The sequence below is a fragment of the Culex pipiens genome, chromosome 3 (genome assembly GCF_016801865.2).
Source record: "Culex pipiens pallens isolate TS chromosome 3, TS_CPP_V2, whole genome shotgun sequence".
Classification (NCBI taxonomy): domain Eukaryota; kingdom Metazoa; phylum Arthropoda; class Insecta; order Diptera; family Culicidae; genus Culex; species Culex pipiens.
Genome location: NC_068939.1, coordinates 133022492 through 133044052, shown reverse-complemented (window position 1 = coordinate 133044052; position 21561 = coordinate 133022492). Strand labels below are relative to the sequence as shown.

At 39.3% G+C, this 21561-nt stretch overlaps 1 protein-coding gene across 1 annotated transcript; it reads left to right on the top strand.

Moving 5' to 3' along the window:
* The first annotated feature begins 955 nt into the window (after positions 1-955).
* On the top strand, positions 956-18434 carry LOC120431509 (peroxisomal N(1)-acetyl-spermine/spermidine oxidase-like). Its single transcript, XM_039596610.2, is given in 5 exon segments — positions 956-1183; positions 1186-1243; positions 1245-1371; positions 7983-9299; positions 17083-18434. Coding segments are annotated over 5 exon segments (1704 nt in total). The 5' UTR covers positions 956-1164; the 3' UTR covers positions 17266-18434.
* Positions 18435-21561: the final 3127 nt, after the last annotated feature.

The following is a 21561-nucleotide window of genomic DNA, read 5'->3' as shown; positions in this document are numbered from 1 at the left end:
CACACAAAAGTGGATTGTTTTTGCCTTCCTCACCTCAATGAGGAAAGGCTATAAAATCACTCGAAAAATGAACTTCTTTATTCAACCTCGTAGAACCACCTTCACATATACCTATCGACTCAGAATCAAATTCTGAACAAATGTCTGCGTGTGTGTATGCCTGTAAGTACGTGCACCGAAAATTATGCACACGATTATCTCCAGACTGGCTGAACCGATTTGGACCGTTTTGGTCTCATTCGATCCGTCTTGGGGTCCAACAAGACCATAGTTAATATTATAAAGTTTAGAAAAGTATTTCAAAAGTTATGCTTTAAAAACGATTTCAGTTAAACATCGAAAGATTTTAAAAAGGGTGTTTTTGTAAGATGCTATATATTTTTAGAAAGCTATTTGAAAGACCTTTCCAACGCGTCGAAAACAGTGAAGATCTGACAACCCTATCAAAAGTTATTGTGTTATTTATACACTTTTTTGAGGCCGGATCTCAGATATTTTGATAAAAAAATAAGTGTTATTATAGCAACAGGTTTTTTGCGAGTTTTTTTTCCGTTTCGTTTTTCAACAAACTCTAGCAAAACAATGCCAAAGGGCCGTTGTGGGTTTGTAAACAAAGAGTGTGTCCCTTTCATGCCAGATGTAAACATCCTCTAGCGTGAGCAGGACACACTCTTTGTTTACAAACCCACAACGGCCCCCAACATTGTTTTTAAAAGGACCAATATAAAAAAACTTTTTGCGTTTTAAGTGTTTTTGAATACGCTTGACTCATGACGATTTCATAAAACATCCAGAGAGCAAAACTTTAAAATTAATTTCAAACAATACTTGAGTAGGTATTTTTAAATTAATTTTCTAAAAATAAATTTGTGTGCGTAATTTATAACTGACCCAAAAAGGGCCAACTTCACGCTTCCCAAAAACGTCATTTGTTTTTTTCTTTCCCTTTTTGACATTCCAAAATTTTTGGCTGACGGGTTGGTGTTTTTCTTCGCGTTCGCCGAGAGTGAAAAAAATCGAAAATTTCACAGGTGCGGGTCTGCGAATTTCGCTCCGTTAGCCGTTTTTCACCCCTGCGGTTGGGCCCAAAGACTTCCGGGAAATCGGTGCTGGTGCTAAGAGTGTAGTGTCGCCGTCGCAGGGGTTCGCAACGACGACGGAACCATGGCCGACGAGGCTCCGTCTGGTTCGGGGAAAAGTGGTGCGCCGTCGAAGAAACGGAAATACAAAGTGATCATAATCGGTGCTGGAATGGCTGGGCTGTCGTCGGCGAACCATCTGGCCAAGAACGGGTGTACGGATTTTGCGATTTTGGAGGCGCGGAACCGCGTCGGCGGGCGGATCATCGGAATCGACATGGGCACGCAGAAGGTAGTAATCGTCTTCCCTTTGGGGAAAAGCCTTTTTTGGGTGTATTTTGGAAGAGGAAGATTCAAGTAGGGGAGGGTAGGAGGATGAGGCGCCTGTTGTGACGAGACGATTTTGCATTTAGCTTTTTAAGCCTTATGTAAGGATTGCGGCCAAGCTTTTGCCGATGTTGATATTGATTATTATCTGAAATTTGGGCAGTGCAATTGAGTGGCTCTGGCTGGCTTCCTCTTATTGCAATGTCAGCTTTGTTGGTGTCGCTGGTGAAATGTCTTTACTGGCGCTGATAAGATATATTTATTTATGGCGAAGACTGTGCTGCACTTTGCGTTTAGATTTGCGAAAGCTACGTGGGATTTTGCACGCAGCATGTTTTGTTAGCAGGGTAAATTAGCACTAATATTAGCCATTCTTAATGTTCATATTTGTAAACCTGGCAGTTACGTCAAATAAAACATGTTTGCAATTCAGTTTGTGAAACTTCTTCCTTACCTGTTATTCACCTATGATGAACGGACTACATTTCATCGTCAAAAATAATAGCACTGAAAAGTACTTTTCAGCACCCGTTTGAGTTTAGAAAAACTCAGCTTCACAGCACTATTATCGAAAAGAATTCGAAAAATGCTTATTTTTACAATTTGTAGCATTATCTACTTTTTAAATCTCTAATCATCGCTCTGATCGGCCAATACATTTTCGAGGCATCGAAATTGTGAATTTTGTCTTTCTTTATTATATAGAAAAACCTCAATAACAAATAGGACAATGTTGTGATATTTACAATACAATATGACTAATATTAGTAAAGTACACGCCAAAGTGTGCAGATGAACTAAGGCATATAATTATAGAAGGTTGCGAGTCGCGAGAAAATAAAAGATTTTCTCTGAGATTTCGGTAAACTTTGCTTACATATTTTCTATGTCCAAAGAAAAACTTTTTTGGTAATTTCGCTTGGAATTGTTTCGAAATAATCTTATTTCGTATTTTCTATTTGTAATTGTAATGTAATTTTGTAACGGTGGTAAATTAAGCAATAAATGCAACTAACACGATTTTACGATGTTAAAGCTCGTCCATGATTCGGAGTAAGGGACCATCCATAAACCACGTGGACACTTTTTTGGAAATCTCAACCCCCCCCCCCCCTTCGTGGACAATCGTCCATAGAAAAAAAATCTTTTTTGTATGGACCGTGGACAATCGCCATACCTCCCCCCCCCCCCCCTAAGTTGTCCACGTGGTTTATGGATGGTCCCTAACTGAATCGCTGGTATTAGCCTGTACCGTTTTGAGTCATATCGAGGAATTTTAGGTGCTCACTTCTTAAATGATATATCATGTTTGGCGTCATCCATAAAGTACATCACGCTCTAGGGGGGGGGGGAGGGGGGGTTGTTGTAAGTGTGACAAGGGGGAGAGGGGGGGTACGTGAGACTGTGACGTCACGCTAGACTATTTCTTTAACACTGAAAATTCATTTTTAAATATAGCTTCAAAAGTTTAATGTTTGATAAACTTTACTCATAAATCAAACACGATTCAAGGCTTTAAGAAACAGAGTTTTTGATGCTTTGGAATGACAGATTCTTCGGCTAGTTTTTTGAAAAAAATATCCCAAGTTTTTTTCAGCGTTTTGGCTGTAGTGGCAAAATAAAAGAAGAAACCCCCCAATGTTATTACATATTTGGGAAGATTTCCTACAAAAAAATGTCATGTAGAATGAACCATATAGGGAGCGTTCTTTTATTACGTAACGCGAAAAATCGGACTTTTAGACCCCCTCCCCCCCCCCCTCGTAACAAAATTTCCATACAAATTTTAAAAAGTTTGTATGGAGCGTAACACGGCCTCCGACCCCCCTCCCCCCTACTGCGTTACGTAATAAAAGAACGCTCCCATAGTACCTGTGCTGAAATGAAAATGTAGCGTGACGGGACAACATCGTAAAACTGGACTTTTGAAAGGACCAGTTTGATTTTTTTAGACTTTTGCTCTTCTACACATTATCACGAAATGAAAAACAAATCTTTTGCTCCTTAAAGTGATAGAATTGGTTCAAATTTGAGATTTTGCCAGTCATTTCTTTCCTTGACGGGACAACGAAAGGAGCAGATTTATGAAAAAATCATCTCCCGTTCAATGGCTTAGGGCATCTGCAGCGCTGGGGTGCAAATCAAATTTGCACCCGGCTTATGAATACCGAGATCAAATTTGCCACCTTGAAAAAACTCCGTCATCCCCACCGCTAGGGTAGCAAATTTGCCACCGAAACAAGCCCACCGCGGGGGGCAAATATGGGTTTTTATCATTTTTTGCTCTCGTTTACCTTCAAAATCAATAATTATGTGTTGATTCATGCCTAGAAATGCTAAAAGTTTATTAAACTTTTTAATCCTATTGAAAATTTCAAAGAATTTCATTTTTCGAAAATGTCGAAAGTTTAACTATTTGCTACCCGATTTGATTCCCACCAAATTTGCTCTCGAGTTTGCCCCCGAGTCTCCCACCGCGCGTAGCAAAGCAGGTATCAAATTTGATCTCAAGTTCATCTGTAGAAGAAAAATATGTGTCGGTACCTGTCGGGTACTCATTTTCTGATACCCGACAAGTACCGGCAAGCCGGGGGGCAAAGTTTTGAATGCTTTTTATATGTCTGCTCTCTTTATGATATGTATGATGTATGATTCAAAAATTCAAAAATTCAAAAAAATTCAAAAATTCAAAAAAAAACAAAAATTTAAAAATTCAAAACAAATCAAAAATTCAAAACAAATCAAAAATTCAAAAATTCAAAAATTCAAAAATTTAAAAATTCAAAAATTCAAAAATTCGAAAATTCAAAAATTCAAAAATTCAAAAATTCAAAAATTCAAAAATTCAAAAATTCAAAAATTCAAAAATTCAAAAATTCAAAAATTCAAAAATTCAAAAATTCAAAAATTCAAAAATTCAAAAATTCAAAAATTCAAACATTCAAAAATTCAAAAATTTAAAAATTCAAATTCAAATTGAATTTTTGAATTTTTAAATTTTTGAATTTTTGAATTTTTGAATTTTTGAATTTTTGAATTTTTGAATTTCTGAATTTTTGAATTTTTGAATTTTTGAATTTTTGAATTTTTGAATTTTTGAATTTTTGAATTTTTGAATTTTTGAATTTTTGAATTTTTGAATTTTTGAATTTTTGAATTTTTGAATTTTTGAATTTTTGAATTTTTGAATTTTTGAATTTTTGAATTTTTGAATTTTTGAATTTTTGAATTTTTGAATTTTTGAATTTTTGAAAAGGAGCGGCCGTGGCTGACTGGTTACGGTGTTCGCTTTGTAAGCGAATGGTTCTGGGTTCGATGCCCATCTGCTCCCAACGAGAAAGTTAAGAACACATGAATTTGAAATGATGAATATGAACGAAAAATCAAAGTCGCTCGAGGCGGGGTTCGATCCCCCGTCCTTTGGATTGGTAAGCAAAAATGCTAACCACTAGGCCATGACGACTTGGTGAGCGTGGACTGGAATTAGGAATACTGTTACAGAGAGCGAGTTGTGGCGCTATAACCACGGCAAATAGTGTCCAGGGCATTCGTGGAAATACAATGTCCCATCCCAGAGGGTCCCGGAGTACCAAACCTTCTTAGCATGGTGCTCCCAACGAATACAACCAAAATCTCGGAGCGTATGGTGGTGTGTCCCCACGCTTCTTCCTCCCCTGTCGATTCAGAATTGTGTTGTTGTTCGAACACTCAGTGCTCAAACTCAACCCAATTACGAGTCATCTCTGCGATACGGCTTTACGCAGTAGGCCTGGCCGCTTTAACGCTTGTGATGTTTCAATGCATTTCAATGCAATGGCGCACTACAAATGTTAATAAATGACAAGAAGAGTGCTAGGCGTCATCTAACCTAAGGCACTCTCCAGGATCCCTTCGAAAGATTGGCTGCGCTAGGGTCTGATTAGATTAGATTAGATTTTGAATTTTTGAATTTTTGAATTTTTGAATTTTTGAATTTTTGAATTTTTGAATTTTTGAATTTTTGAATTTTTGAATTTTTGAATTTTTAAATTTTTGAATTTTTGAATTTTTGAATTTTTGAATTTTTGAATTTTTGAATTTTTGATTTTTTGAATTTTTGAATTTTTGAATTTTTGAATTTTTGAATTTTTGAATTTTTGAATTTTTGAATTTTTGAATTTTTGAATTTTTTTGAATTTTTTTGAAATTTTTTGAAATTTTTTGATTTTTTTTAAATTTTTTTATTTTTTTTCCGTGCTTGATTCGATTTTTCCGTGCATAATTCCATTTGAAGCGGTAGCAAACAGACTGAATACCGGGTAGCAAAGTGAAATCCCGAAGAACTGAGAGCAAATTTGCTACCGCGACAGGTACCGCGATGGGGTTGACGTCGGGTGCAAATTAGCTTTGCTTCGATGTTTGCACCCAGCGCTGGAGATGCACTTACAGACTTCATTTGGTTAATATTTTTGGCTTTTGAGGTAAGAAAACGCATTTAAAGCACATTGCAATTATTTAATCATAATAAAAATGAAATCTTTCATTTGAAAAAATACATTGAAAATTGAATAATGTGGCATTTTTGTGTAGCTTCGCTAAGAATCGGTCTGATGGTGATGGTGATTTCTATCATTACAATATTGAACAAAATAAACAAATCCAAATGCAACCTGTATAAATTAAAAACATTCTCGATTAAATTCCGAATTCAAAAATAATCCTTTTTAAAAATCATGATAAAATTGTGAAAAAAACAAGATAGTGGGGGGGGGGGGTCCGACCAAACGTGACGTACTTTTCGAGGGGGGTCAGAGCCAGCGTGCCAAAGTGTGACATAGGGGGGAGGGGGGGTTAATTTTGGGCGATTTTAGCGTGACATACTTTGTGGATGACGCCTTTTTAGGAGCAATATTTTCTTAGACAAGAAAAAATAATAATAAACATTTTCGCACCCCTCTTAGATTTACTGTAAAAAGGACCATCCATAAACCACGTGGACATTTTTTGGAAATCTCAGACCCCTCCCCCCTCGTGGACAATTTTTATACAAACCAGATCTTTTTTTTGTATGAAGCGATGGTGACCCCCCTCCCCCCCCACAACCAAGTCTGAATCTCTGAACCAAAATTTGATTTTTTTTTTGTTCTTTTTTGGGAATTTTCGGGACAAAATATGAACATTCCCAGGATTTCCCGGTTTTGGGAATATCCCGGGATTTTTTTCCCGAAAATTCCCGGCATGGACGCACTTTTTGCAAGCATACAGTAGTTGTTCGGTAACTGGGCGTTGTTCAACTGGGCTGCTTTTAACTGGGCCGTAGCCACAAACGTCAAAAAACCAAAACAAACCGAAACGACCGAGGGGTTAATGGATGCAAAAATCATGTTCAATAAATAAAAAAAAACTGTTATTAACCTTTTATTTAATTTCATGTCACAATTAAAGAAATATAGATGTAAATAAATTTGAGTAACTTTTATTTTTATATTTCATCTGGAAAATATTATGCATCGGTGGTCCCCTCGTTATTTATCGTTCAGCCAAGTTAGCGAGCAGCATTCGGTGACTGGGCTACGTTCTCAGCCTAGTTGCTGAACATGTACTGTATATGTATTTTAATTTCTAATTTCATGTAAACAGTGACGATTTGGAGCTACGCCCTTTTTTTTGTTATTTGTGGGTATTAGCAACAATTCCGTAGTAACAATTCAATAGGGCGAATACGCGTTTGTAAACGAGTGACAGTTCACGTCAAGTAAGTGCTTGTTAACAAACGCAGTTTCGCCCTATTGCACTATTGAACTATTACTACGAAATTTAAGTTGCTAGCTTGTTCTGTCATATACTGGTTTCCATTTCACTTTGATTGATATTTTACTCACAGAAATCTTTATGTTTATGTTTTTCACCTTATTTCTTTTGACCGTCCTGAAGTCATTTGAATGACACACATTTGTGTGTGTGCACTAGGGTGGCCAGAATATGGGACTTTTTTCCAAAACCTCTCTCCACTAGCTGATTATTGTTCCTTGACCTGTTTTAGGACTCTGGATCAAATATGAGCATAATCGGTCAACATTTACCCATTGATACTCAAGGGTGAAATTTGTATGGGAAAAATTGAAAAAATGTATGAAAATTAAAGCTTTCTTACCGGTTTGTCTTCATCCAAATTTTCCCAAAAGTGTGATTCTCATTGGAAATTTAATGTTCTACAACTTTGTATAACATGCCAAAGCTGTATAACTCGGTCCTGAAAAGTTATTACGATTTAAAAATGTAATTTGTGTATGAAAAACATTTTTTTTTAAACTTCAGGCTCGAGTATCAATGGGTTAATCTTAACCAATTTTGCTTAAAATTTACTCATATCCACCTATCAGTTTCATTTATTTCTTCTAATATTTCCGTAGTAACAGTTTGGACAACATGGTCTATCTCTTTTGCTCAAGTGACAGTTCACGTCAAGTAAGAGGGGGATAGACTGCTTGTTTAAAATCACAGATTTGCCCAATTAAACGGGTACTACGGATTTGAGAGTTTAATTCCACCGAAAAATACCGATAAAAGCTCGTAATTCCAACTCCGTTATTTCAGGTCGAACTCGGTGCCAACTGGATCCACGGCGTGCTCGGCAATCCGATGTTCGAGCTGGCCATGCAGCACGGCCTGATCAGCATCATCAACATCCCGAAACCGCACAAGGTGGTCGCGGCCACCGAGGATGGGCGCCAGGTCCCGTTCCAGACGCTGCAGGAGATTTACGAGGCGTACGTGTGCTTTCTGCGGCGGTGTGAGGAGTACTTCCTGTGCCAGTACCTGCCACCGCCGGACATTCACAGCGTCGGCGAGCACATCAACCTGGAAGCGGAGCTGTATTTGAACAACGTTGACGACCAGAAGGAGAAGCACTTGAAGAAGTTGATATTCGAGTGTTTGCTGAAGCGGGAAACGTGCATTACGGGCTGCCACAACATGGACGAGATAGATCTGCTCGAGCTGGGCAGCTACACGGAACTGCAGGGCGGAAACATTGTCCTGCCCACGGGGTACAGCTCGATTCTGAAGCCACTTTGTGATACGTTGCCGCGGGAAAATATCGTGCTGTCTTGTCCGGTGAAGACCATTCACTGGAAGCGGAAAGCGGGCCGGGCTCACTCGGGCAATAACAATTCGGACACAATCCTCGAGGAGGACGAAGAAGAGCTCGACTCTGACGATTCGGACAAAACCGTGACGGAAGTCCCGATCGGGGGCAAACCCGCCTCCACCGCCACAGCCAGCACTAGTGATACCAATGAGAATAGCTTCAAGCATTACACGTCAAACGTGCAGCTCGAGTGCGACGACGGAACCGTCTACGAGGCGGACCATGTGATTTGCACGCTTCCGCTGGGTGTGCTCAAGGAACACGGCCGAACGATGTTCGTGCCAAGCCTGCCGGTGTACAAAATGGAATCAATCGACGCGCTGCTGTACGGCACCGTTGACAAGATCTTCCTCGAGTACGATCGGCCCTTCCTGAATGCGAAAATCAGCGAAATCATGTTCCTCTGGGAGCAGGTCGAACCCGAACCGGACGCCGACCAGGACGAGTACCTGAAGGCGAACTGGTTCAAAAAAATCTACTCCTTCTCCAAGGTGTCCGACACGCTGCTGCTCGGGTGGATTTCGGGCCGCGAAGCCGAGTACATGGAGACCATCTCGCACGAAGTGGTCGCGGAAAAGTGCACCGAAATTCTGCGAAAGTTCCTCAAGGACCCGTTCATTCCAAAGCCAAAGCGGTGCGTGTGCACCAGCTGGCACAAGCAGCCGTACAGCTGCGGGTCGTACACGGCGATCGCCGTGGGGGCGTCCCAGGATGACATCGAAAACATCGCCCAGCCAATGTACTCTAGTCCGCACCAGTCGAAGGTGAGTTGAAATGTTTGATTTAAATGTTAATGCTTTAGATTTATCTTGCCTTAGGTTGAAAACAAAAGTTTTAAACCGTAAATTGTATGATTCATTGTTCATAAAAATTTAACGCTGTTTCCACTAATTACAAAAGCAGCGCATTTTTCGGTTTATTTGTCCCAATTTTGGGATCAATTGGATGAGTCACCGAATAGATTTGTATTTTGTATATTTGAATTTTGACAAAGAACTTTGTCCTAAGGGCTCTATTCTGGTGAGGTGTCAATCCAGAAAAACGAAAAATGTCGCGCGTTACGAAAATGTTGCATGCTTGGTACTGGGGAAGGGGTCTGCAACGCAACAAGGCACTGTTGCGTGGAATTTTCCACACAGTTGCAACAAAAAGCGAATGATGAGGTTTGGGATAACCGGCACAAAGAGGCGGGGCATCCGTCACCATTCTGAGCCAATATAACCCCGCTCGATCAGCCCACGGAAATCATTCTATCGCTGGACGCCGAGGAGTAAACAACTACCTGGACCTGGAAGCAGATGGCCTGGAGGTCCAGAAGCAGTTGGCCGAAAAGCAGCTGGCCTGGAGCAAGAAGCAGCCCAAGCGGAGGCAAAAAAATCAAAAAATCAAACCATCCACATTAACGACCCCCGGGTCTTTTGTGGTCTCTATTGCAAGTTTCTGCTCGAACCTAGGAGTCCGAAGGCTTGAATGGGGAGAGCACCCAAACCTCTTTCTACTCCAAGGAACCTTCTACCCCAGTGTTTGAACAGACGACCTTTGGATTGCGGGTCCAACCGCCGCCAGCGATTCCACCGGAGTAGGCTTGGTTTGTTGTGTTGTTTGTACTTATGGCATGGAGACGACTCCTACACCTGGAATGACTTAACGGCCTAACAACCAAAGCCGGGACCGACATTTTACTTCCTCATCCGATGGAAGGTTGCAGCAGATGGGAATCGAACCCAGAATCATCCGCTTACAAAGCGAACAGCGTAACCATTCCGCCACGCAATGCCACAGCGGAGGCAGGCCAGCCGGAATTATTGAGAGCCACCGGAATATTCTGGCCACAAGACCCGGAGTGGCCAAATCCCTCAGGGGTATTCCGTTGGAAGGCCATACGAGACTGGCCAATCTGGGTATCAAAATATTGCTATTCCTAAAGTCCAAGTCAAATTTGATTCTCCCATTATTGATGACGATCTTCAGCTTCTGATTCGTCTGAAAAATGTTCGCCGAAGACAGTATCAACGTTCTCGTGATCCTGCACTGAAGCGAATTCAAAAAGATTTGCAAAAGGTTATTGACCACAGATTCACTCTCCTGCGAAATGAAAAAATCGCAAGAGATGTCGAACAAATTAAACCTTATTCCAAACCTTTTTGGAAACTTTCAAAGGTTCTTAAGAAACCTCAAAAACCCATCCCTTCTTTAAAAGATGGTGATAATATTCTATTAACTAATGGGGAAAAAGCTCAAAAACTTGCTCAGCAGTTTGAGAGTGCTCATAATTTCAACTTGAATGTTTTGAGTCCTATTGAAAATCAAATTTCAATAGAATTTCAGAATATTGTTGAACAAGAATTTTCATCAGATGAAGTTTTTAATACGGATCTGAATGAAATAAAATCTATTATCAAAAAATTTAAAAATATGAAAGCCCCTGGTGAGGATGGCATTTTTTACATTTTAATTAAAAAATTACCAGAAGCAACTTTAAGTAGCTTGGTCAAAATTTTCAACAAATGTTTTGATTTGGCATATTTTCCCAGTAGTTGGAAAAATGCCAAAGTAATTCCGATTTTGAAACCGGATAAAAATCCTGCTGAAGCCTCAAGCTATCGGCCCATTAGTTTGCTTTCATCTATTAGTAAATTATTCGAAAGAATAATTCTTAATAGAATGATGACACACATTAATGAAAATTCAATTTTCGCTGATGAGCAGTTTGGATTTCGCCTTGGGCATTCAACTACTCATCAGTTGTTGAGAGTTTCAAATTTAATTCGAAGCAACAAATCTGAGGGCTATTCTACTGGCGCTGCTCTTCTAGACATAGAAAAAGCATTTGACAGTGTTTGGCATAAAGGTTTGATTGCGAAATTGAAAAGGTTTAATTTTCCGATTTATATCGTGAAAATTATTCAAAATTATTTGACGGATCGTACTCTGCAGGTATGTTATCAGAATAGCAAATCTGATCAACTACCTGTACGTGCTGGCGTCCCTCAAGGAAGCATTTTGGGTCCAATTTTATACAATATTTTTACTTCTGACTTGCCTGATTTGCCCCCAGGATGTCAGAAATCACTTTTTGCTGATGACACAAGCATCTCCGCCAAAGGCAGAAGCCTTCGTGTCATCACAAGAAGATTACAAAAAAGCTTGGATATTTTCAATTCTTATTTGAAAGAATGGAAAATTACTCCAAATGCTGCAAAAACTCAACTTATTATTTTCCCTCACAAACCAAGGGCTGATTTTCTTAAACCAAAAAGTCATCACATTATAAAGATGAATGAGGTAAATTTAAAGTGGGAGGATCAAGTGAAATATCTTGGACTTGCTTTTGACAAAAACCTTACTTACAAGGATCACATTGAAAGTATCCAGGTTAAATGTAACAAATATATTAAATGTTTGTATCCACTTATAAACAGGAATTCTAGACTTTGTCTCAAGAATAAACTGTTAATTTATAAGCAAATTTTCAGACCTGCCATGCTTTATGCTGTGCCGATCTGGACAAGCTGTTGCTTAACCAGGAAGAAAAAACTTCAGAGGATTCAGAACAAAATTCTGAAAATGATTCTGAAACTTCCTCCCTGGTTCAGCACCAGTGAACTTCATCAATTAGCCGAAGTTGACACTTTGGATGTTATGTCCAATAAGATAATTGATGCATTTCGACAAAAATCATTGCAGTCTTCAGCTGCATTGATCCGCTCATTATATAGTTTATAAGTTAGTTTTAAGGTATCCCTTTTCCCTTTTGTACATGTAGGACCTCCTACATTTGAAATCACTGAATAGCGAAAGCTACAATATTTCATGAATAAATGAAAGTTGCTAGTATTTAAAATTGAGGTGAAAAGTCATCGTTTGTGATTGGACACTCAATAATATTTTAACTGGATGAATGTACATGGAAAAGAAATTTGAATAAATATAAATAAAAAAAAAAAAAAAAGATGGTTTTGTTGTTGTTGTTGGTGGTTGTGCTGGTGTTGTTGTTGTTGTTGTTGTTGGTGGTGAAATCGTTGAACTTTCGGCACATTTCTTTCCGTGGTGAAGTGGTTTTCCACAATGGCGGCAAGTTTTAACTTGCTGGTTGTATACCACATAGGCTAATTCCCCCTCGACCTTAATAAAGGAGGGAATTGGCTTCTCCAAGTACATCCGGACAACTCGAACTCCATTCGGAATGCCTGGGAAATATTCTCGCCAGACCTCTTTCCGAATGGAGCTGACCTGCCCGAATGCCTCGAGATGGTTGATGATTACATCGCTCGGCATCTGTGGTGGCAGATCGTGGACGCGAATTTGAACGGCGTCGTCCTCCGGGAAAATAGGTATGCGGAAGACTTTTCCTCTGCATCCTACCTTATGCCGGAGGTTGTGCTGTTCGGCTAGATCCCATGCTTCCTCCGGCGATCCTAGCTCGATGATGACGTGGTTTCGAGAGTTGTTGAGTTGGATGTTGTTAACTTTTTTAAGGTCCAGTTCGAGGTTGTTGATGATGAATTTCGAAACTGATTCGATGTCCGGTCTCACCGGCAAGACGTTGTAGTCAATAACGACGGCGTTTCGGCGATATTTCGACATTGCAACCGATTTTTAACACGGCCCCGACAAGGGGAAAAAGGAATCAAATCAAAAATTCAAAAAAAAGGAATTACAAAAAAACAGAAAAGCTCAAAGATTTTTGAATAAACCCAAACATACCAAAAAGGAATGTTTGCCCCCTGATTTTTCAGGCCAACTTTGAAGGGGGCACATAAACTTTGAAAAATATTTGCAATGGCCTAACTAGAATCACATAAAATTCATAAAATCTAAAATAAACAAAAATACAAAATCATCAGAATAACATAAAAAAATACAAAAATTATGATCACTACAAAAAAAAATAATACCGGAAAAAGCAAGCATAGCATAGCATAGCATTGGTGTCTACCCGTAGCTGCTACTTCGTTATTGACCAGGACCCCCAAACATTGCTCCGTGGACCACAGATGAAAAGTAGGAACCAATCATCACCCCTTCGCAATTTTCAAAGGTCCCTATCGTGCTGATCAATACCGACGCCGGCCACGACCAGTGGTAAGACACGGGGAAGTGGATGGGAATGTTAGCCGATACTTGAGTGATGGGACCGCCAAATCGACTGCGTCTCCGACAAAGTATCACATGAGTTTTGAGGGGTTAGTAAGATGGGTATGAGGTCAGGATTCACTGTGGTAGGTGATGCGACCATGAGCAATTTGTTTATCGGTTGAAATTTTAAAAATCTTAGGCAGCCGGCTGCGGAAAGATACCTATCTAGGGATTTAAATATAGTATTAATTCGACCGCGATTCTCCAGAAATTCTCCGTCGGCGTGCCTTCCGATCAACGGTGATGTAGGAAGGGCTTCATTCATTAAAATTATTTTATATCATAAGCCTTAAAACATATCCGTCGACGTGCCTTCCGATCCTCGATGATATGGAAAGGACTTAATCCAGCAATACGACTTGCTTGTCTCAAAAAACAAAAATCGGATCGTTTCTATCGAAAACTATATAAAGAGAACAAAAATAAAATTCATCGGCCAACGAACGCGTGAACAAAAAATTAATGAAAAAAGAAGAAGAAGAAATCCAATCACCCCATGCACTCGAACAGCGACACAAAAGAGACGGAAAATAACACGAAAAAACAGGACTGCGCGTCCACACAGGCACCGCACTACTGATGCCATTATTTAATTATAATGACCAATCACCCCATGTACACAAATAGCGACACAAAAGAGACGGAAAATAACACGAAAAAAAAACAGGACTGCGCGTCCACACAGGCACCACACTACTGATGCCATTATTTAATTATAATGACCAATCACCCCATGCACTCGAACAGCGACATAAAAGAGACGGAAAATAACACGAAAAAACAGGACTGCGCGTCCACACAGGCACCGCACTACTGATGCCATTATTTAATTATAATGACCAATCACCCCATGTACACAAATAGCGACACAAAAGAGACGGAAAATAAAACGAAAAAAAAAACAGGACTGCGCGTCCACACAGGCACCACACTACTGATGCCATTATTTAATTATAATGACCAATCACCCCATGCACTCGAACAGCGACATAAAAGAGACGGAAAATAACACGAAAAAACAGGACTGCGCGTCCACACAGGCACCGCACTACTGATGCCATTATTTAATTATAATGACCAATCACCCCATGTACACAAATAGCGACACAAAAGAGACGGAAAATAAAACGAAAAAAAAAACAGGACTGCGTGTCCACACAGGCACCACACTACTGATGCCATTATTTAATTATAATGACCAATCACCCCATGCACTCGAACAGCGACACAAAAGAGACGGAAAATAAAACGAAAAAAAAAAACAGGACTGCGCGTCCACACAGGCACCGCACTACTGATGCCATTATTTAATTATAATGACCAATCACCCCATGCACTCGAACAGCGACATAAAAGAGACGGAAAATAACACGAAAAAACAGGACTGCGCGTCCACACAGGCACCGCACTACTGATGCCATTATTTAATTATAATGACCAATCACCCCATGCACTCGAACAGCGACATAAAAGAGACGGAAAATAACACGAAAAAACAGGACTGCGCGTCCACACAGGCACCGCACTACTGATGCCATTATTTAATTATAATGACCAATCACCCCAAGTACACAAATAGCGACACAAAAGAGACGGAAAATAACACGAAAAAAAAACAGGACTGCGCGTCCACACAGGCACCACACTACTGATGCCATTATTTAATTATAATGACCAATCACCCCATGTACACAAATAGCGACACAAAAGAGACGGAAAATAAAACGAAAAAAAAAACAGGACTGCGCGTCCACACAGGCACCACACTACTGATGCCATTATTTAATTATAATGACCAATCACCCCATGCACTCGAACAGCGACATAAAAGAGACGGAAAATAACACGAAAAAACAGGACTGCGCGTCCACACAGGCACCACACTACTGATGCCATTATTTAATTATAATGACCAATCACCCCATGCACTCGAACAGCGACATAAAAGAGACGGAAAATAACACGAAAAAACAGGACTGCGCGTCCACACAGGCACCGCACTACTGATGCCATTATTTAATTATAATGACCAATCACCCCATGTACACAAATAGCGACACAAAAGAGACGGAAAATAAAACGAAAAAAAAAAACAGGACTGCGCGTCCACACAGGCACCACACTACTGATGCCATTATTTAATTATAATGACCAATCACCCCATGCACTCGAACAGCGACATAAAAGAGACGGAAAATAACACGAAAAAACAGGACTGCGCGTCCACACAGGCACCGCACTACTGATGCCATTATTTAATTATAATGACCAATCACCCCATGCACTCGAACAGCGACATAAAAGAGACGGAAAATAACACGAAAAAACAGGACTGCGCGTCCACACAGGCACCGCACTACAAAAATAATACCGGAAAAAGCAAAATATAAAAAGAAAAACAAACATTTCAAACATTATAAAAACTCCAAAAATTTCAAAACAAGCATTTTTTTTTTCAAAAAATGGAAGAATTAAAAAGACTAAAACAAACATTTTTCAAAATACTATCATTCAAGAAATCATAGAAAATCGATAATTGAACATTATGCTGCTTCCTTCATGTGAAAGCCTTTCTTGCGATCTTTCGATTGATGTATAGACTTGCTGTATATTTTTACGTTTTATATCAAGTTTTTAAAGAAAAACATTGACCTTGAAATCCACAAATTCGGAACACCTTTTTTTTACGATGTAAACAAACTTTTTTTTCTTTTCAGGAGTACACATTTTTTTGCAAAAAAAATGACTTCACACACACTTCAAAATATCAATAAAATTCTGGTGTTCCACAATTGTGGGAGGCACAATAACATCCCACAATTATGGAACAGGCAATTTGAAGGCAGTGTTTTGCTGCTCTGGATAAAATAGTCTTGAAATGAGGTTTTTTGTTCAAAAAGTACTATTTTTACTAGTGAAATAGCAAGAGAATTACCAAATAAAGGTCCTAAAAATAGCAGGGACGATAGAAAAGTTGCATTTTGCATCCTATTGACAAATTACCACAAAAGTGTTCCGAATTTGTGGGTGTTCCGAATATGTGGGATGACTGTACTACTTTTCCTGTCATTCTTGAACGACAAAATAGCCTACTTTTCTGTACCAAAAATAACAGAATCGAATCGCAACACTTTTCAATAAAATGCTGAAAAGTTCTACTTTTCAGCACGTGTTTTGAAAAGTAATACTTTTCATCATTTTTTTATTCAAACGATTTATTGACAAAATACTTGATTTCATACATGGAACTCGTTGCAAAACTTGAGTTTTTCAGCACTCGTCGTATTTATCCTCGGTGAACCTCGTTGAATATATGTACGACACGTGCTGAAAAAACCTCTTTTTGCAACTTGTTGCATAAACTACTATTTCGCCATTACAACGCGTCTCTTTCCCTCCTCCTTCCAGCCGTCGGTGCTGTTCGCCGGCGAGCACACGCACTCGAACTTTTACTCGACCGTGCACGGTGCGTACCTGAGCGGTCGAACCGCCGCCCAGATCCTGCTGACGCCCGACTCACCGCAGGAGATCGTGATGGAGTCGGACAGCAGCGACCTCAGCTCCTGGATCCAGGGCATCGCGCTCGAGTAGAGCTAAGTTACGCTTTCGGTTTTTCTCCAAGTCCTAATTTTGTCTTGTTTGTGTTCAGTTCTCTGTTGCTGCTTTAGATTCTTAGATGACACATCACTACTTTTTTTTTACTTTGCACACTCGCGTTGATTTGTGTTTCCTTCTTTTTCTGTGAAAAGGCAGTAACGGCAACGGGGATCCTAGACTGAAGATTTAGGTTTTAGCAAAGTGCTTTCCCACAATTCAAACATAGTCACACTACAACCACTCCGCGTGGTGGTTCTGTGAGCAGCTGATTGTGTTAAAAACAAAAACAAACGAGAATTGAGTTGATTAGTTAGAATTATAAGTAGCGCACACATTACTTAACCAAAAACAACAAGGCTAAATCCAAAGGAGAACTTTAGTTGCAAACAGGACTCTACGAATCGAGAAATCCGAGAAGTATTTTTTAATCTTAATTATGATTTGCTCTCTCCAAATTCGATTGAGATTGCCCCATCACTGTATTTATTATTGCAATTATTCGTTTTCCACGTAGAATTATCTAGTCTGTAAATTTGTGTGCTAAATCCTCCCATGATGTAGTGTAAACATAGTGCAGAATAACCCTGTTGAAACTTTGGTTAAATTATTTTATTAATTTGTTGACGATAAGCGATAAGCAAACAGTTTATGTGCATTTGTAAAGAAAAAGCTGAAAAATCGCATACACTTATAAAAAAAAGGAAGCTTACAGGCCTGGTGCATGCAAATAAACCACACACAAACAAAACCAAACAAACCATAGACAAAAGGACGCTAACGAAAGCACGCGAAAAGTTGACTCAACTCATCACCTTTACCTTAACGAATATAATCACAAACACACAATAACACATCAAGCCCCGTCAGGCAAATAGAAGTTGGTTCTTGATTGGGTAGAGATTTCAGCAGTTTGTAGGAAAACAATTGTAACGGAATAGAGTTTTGCTCTGATTGGTTAAGTAAAACGATACAAGAAAAACAAAACAAACATTGTTAGGCCAATATGTAATGATCGGAATGCGAAAAAAAACAATGCATGAACAATTGGGTGAACTGAGAGCGAAAGAGAGTGAACAACAACAAAAAAAAATGCAATCAAGAGACGAAAGTATTTTGCTAAAAATAATAAAATCGGAAAAGATTAAAAAATTTCATTGAGATTACATCTAGCGTAAGTGTCGATTTATGCCGAACAAATCCCTGAATGTAAAAAAACGAAACTATTGGCACTACGCCCCCCGGGGCATGGCCTTCCTCTAACGTGGGATTTCTGCTCCAGCGCCTCTGACGAGACAGGAGAAACCGGGACCGACGTTTTACTTCACCATTCGATAGAAGCTCAATGGATAAGGCGGGAATCGAACCCGCGTCTCATAGCATCATCGGGATCGGCAGCCGAAGCCGCTACCCCTGCGCCACGAGTCCCTGAATGTACTACATTTCAATTAGCAATTCAGCGAAGGTGAAGCGAACAATGCAAGTGAACCAAAACCACACAGCCATCGATCTATGAACTACGGTTAGTAAACGAACTCGAGGGTTCGAAAACGAAAGTTTAAAGTGATCTGTCGTCCTACTAAGTTCCATCAGATCAGAGGTCCCCGAAGCTGCCATCTTTATGCTGCTGCTAGAATTACTCCAAGGTATGTGCCACTGGAACCTACATTCAGTTACAAATATACGCCTGGGGATGGCTGTGCCCAAGTAACATTTTAGGCTTTATCAAAGCTTTCACAACCGCTATAAAACCTATCAGCCAAAACCAACATTAAAACCCCTTAGTCGTAACAAACTCCCCAGAACCTTGATAAATCCCATTTAAAACCCAAAAGGACCTCCGCAAAAGGTTGTTACGGCCTATTTATAAAACCTTCATAGGAGTTCAAGGCTTTACAACTGAATCCTAACAACCTCCTCAAAGCCTTTATAAAACCTTTGTTAAAACCTAGTCAAGAGTTATGGAAAAATGAAATTTCATACGTCTTCAAACGTCTTATGTAAAATAGGTTTTATTTTGGCAAAAATAAGTCTTCGTCTTGCCAAATAAAATTATGTAGATGGTTGTCAAAAATGGCGATAATGAATAATAAATATTAGAGGTAATCCAAATCATTTGAAAGCTTGATTCTCGCAATTGATGGCTCAAATTCAGCTGCGATTGAAATTTTATTGATAAATGTAGGGGAGATAGAGCCAAAAAATTCAACTCGCTTCATCAAAAATCAATATTTTGTAATCATAGTGTTTAATGTTAAAAAATATTTTATTGCAATTCTTTGAAAAAAATGTTCAAAATATTTTTAAACATCTATCGCTATATTAATCATACCAGAAATTCAGCATAAATGTGTGTTTTCATCAAATTTAAATCAAATTTTTGAGTTTTCTATTTTTTCAATCAAGATGGCGGTCAATCATATTCAATCAGAGCACGCGTTTAGCGCCATATTTATGCACTGCTATTTGGTCGCGATAAATGCTCTTTTAGGAGCTTATGGTTTTAAGTGAGCTTTTTACATGCCTAATGGCACTTGACAGCTACAACACCCTAGGTTTTAACAAAGCATGCGATATAACTGTTTGATATGGCATTGCCATTTGGTTTTCAAGCCTCTATTAAAAACTTTCATAAAACCTTATTGAAAGCCAGTCGGCTTTTATTTCTACCCGGTTTTATGTCCGAGGCATAAAACCCTGTTAGAACTTATTATTCAGCTCTTGCTTGTTGGTTGCGGTGAATGCCCAAATAAAACTATTAAGCAATCAAGATGCTACAATAAAACCTCAATAAAACTTGGTGGTGGCTAGTTGGTTTAAAAATGTTACTTGGGTGGTGTGTGACAATTGCAATATCTAGAAACCAATTCCCACTGGGAGCCATTATGGCCAACTATGTCAGCCATTTCGAGCAGTACAATAGGTCCCTTATACGTCGAGCTTTGTTATTTATGCAGCCTATTAATTTCCAAAATTTGTATCGAAAAACTTTTAGCTTGGAACGCCGGGTTGGATTGTTTTAAATGCAAAATATATGTAAAATCTGATTGAAACATCAAATTTCTTTGAGTGAAAGTTCAAAAATTTGTATCTTTTGAAGGATTTTTTTGATCGATTTGGTGTCTTCGGTAAAGTAGTAGGTATAGATACGGACTACACTGGAAAAAAATAATACACGGTAAAAAAAATGTGGGTTTTCATTAAACTTTTTGTCCCAATGTCTTAGAAAGAAAATTGTAGGAAATTTCGAATACATGTGTTCAGAGGTTCTTTTTCTTCAATAAATGATTTGATGTCCTTTAAAACATATCAGAAAATGAAAAAAATTAAAAATAGTGTTTTTTGCAAATCAAGTTTTAGTGACAAAAAGTGGACAGTTGCGTTGGAGAATATGAACGGTGTGCGTCGCGGTCTTCGCGCAGGATTTTCGTTGCCGTTTCCGTTTTTGTTGTCCCCCCGATTGTGCGTGTATTTCGATCCGGGCGGTTTCGCGTTTTCGCATTTTAGTTGGTTTTATCTTTCCACAGCCGGCTGTCTAAGATTAAATCATTTATGCTAAACTCAACACCAAATAACCGGGAATAGTCTCATCCGCATACTCCGACTGTTTGCCTTGAGAATGCATAATACATCACACCATTAAACAAAATTTATTGATTATTGGGTCGCATCATCATCCTCTATGTTGAATCCTGGCCATTACCCTTACCCACTAACAAAATCCCAAGTAGAAGTAGTTTTCCGGCACACGTGGGGGTGTGGATATCGTATAGAACCCACCCTTTGTAGCAACCTGTGCTAACTAACATTCCCGTCCCAATCCCCCGAGATCTACAAACTGACATGGCGGGCGCCGTTGGTGGCCAACGACTGTTTCCTATTAGCAACGGCTCTAGTTTTGATGATCGTGATGTTTTATCTTTTCAGCGCATTCATGCATGCTGTTGATAAGGGAAACATCATTTGATCGTTGAAGCGTGTGACCGGTTGTGCTGATGGGATATTATGGTCCTGTTCACCAACGGAGAAGGACAACCATGGGTGGTCTCTCATGCTCATGCTCATGCTCATGCTCAGAGGTTCTTTTTCTTCAATAAATATTTTCAAATTGTTTTTTTTTCCTAATTTTATTTTATTAGCCACGTTGTGGGCTGAATTTGAAATTTTGTAATTTATGTAATTTATAGGGACAGGAGGGGCAGAATGGCACCCCCTCAGTAAAAAGTGCCAAAACCATAGAAAAACACACAAATTTATGAATTCAGTTTAGTAGGCTTATGCTTTAGGATGTTC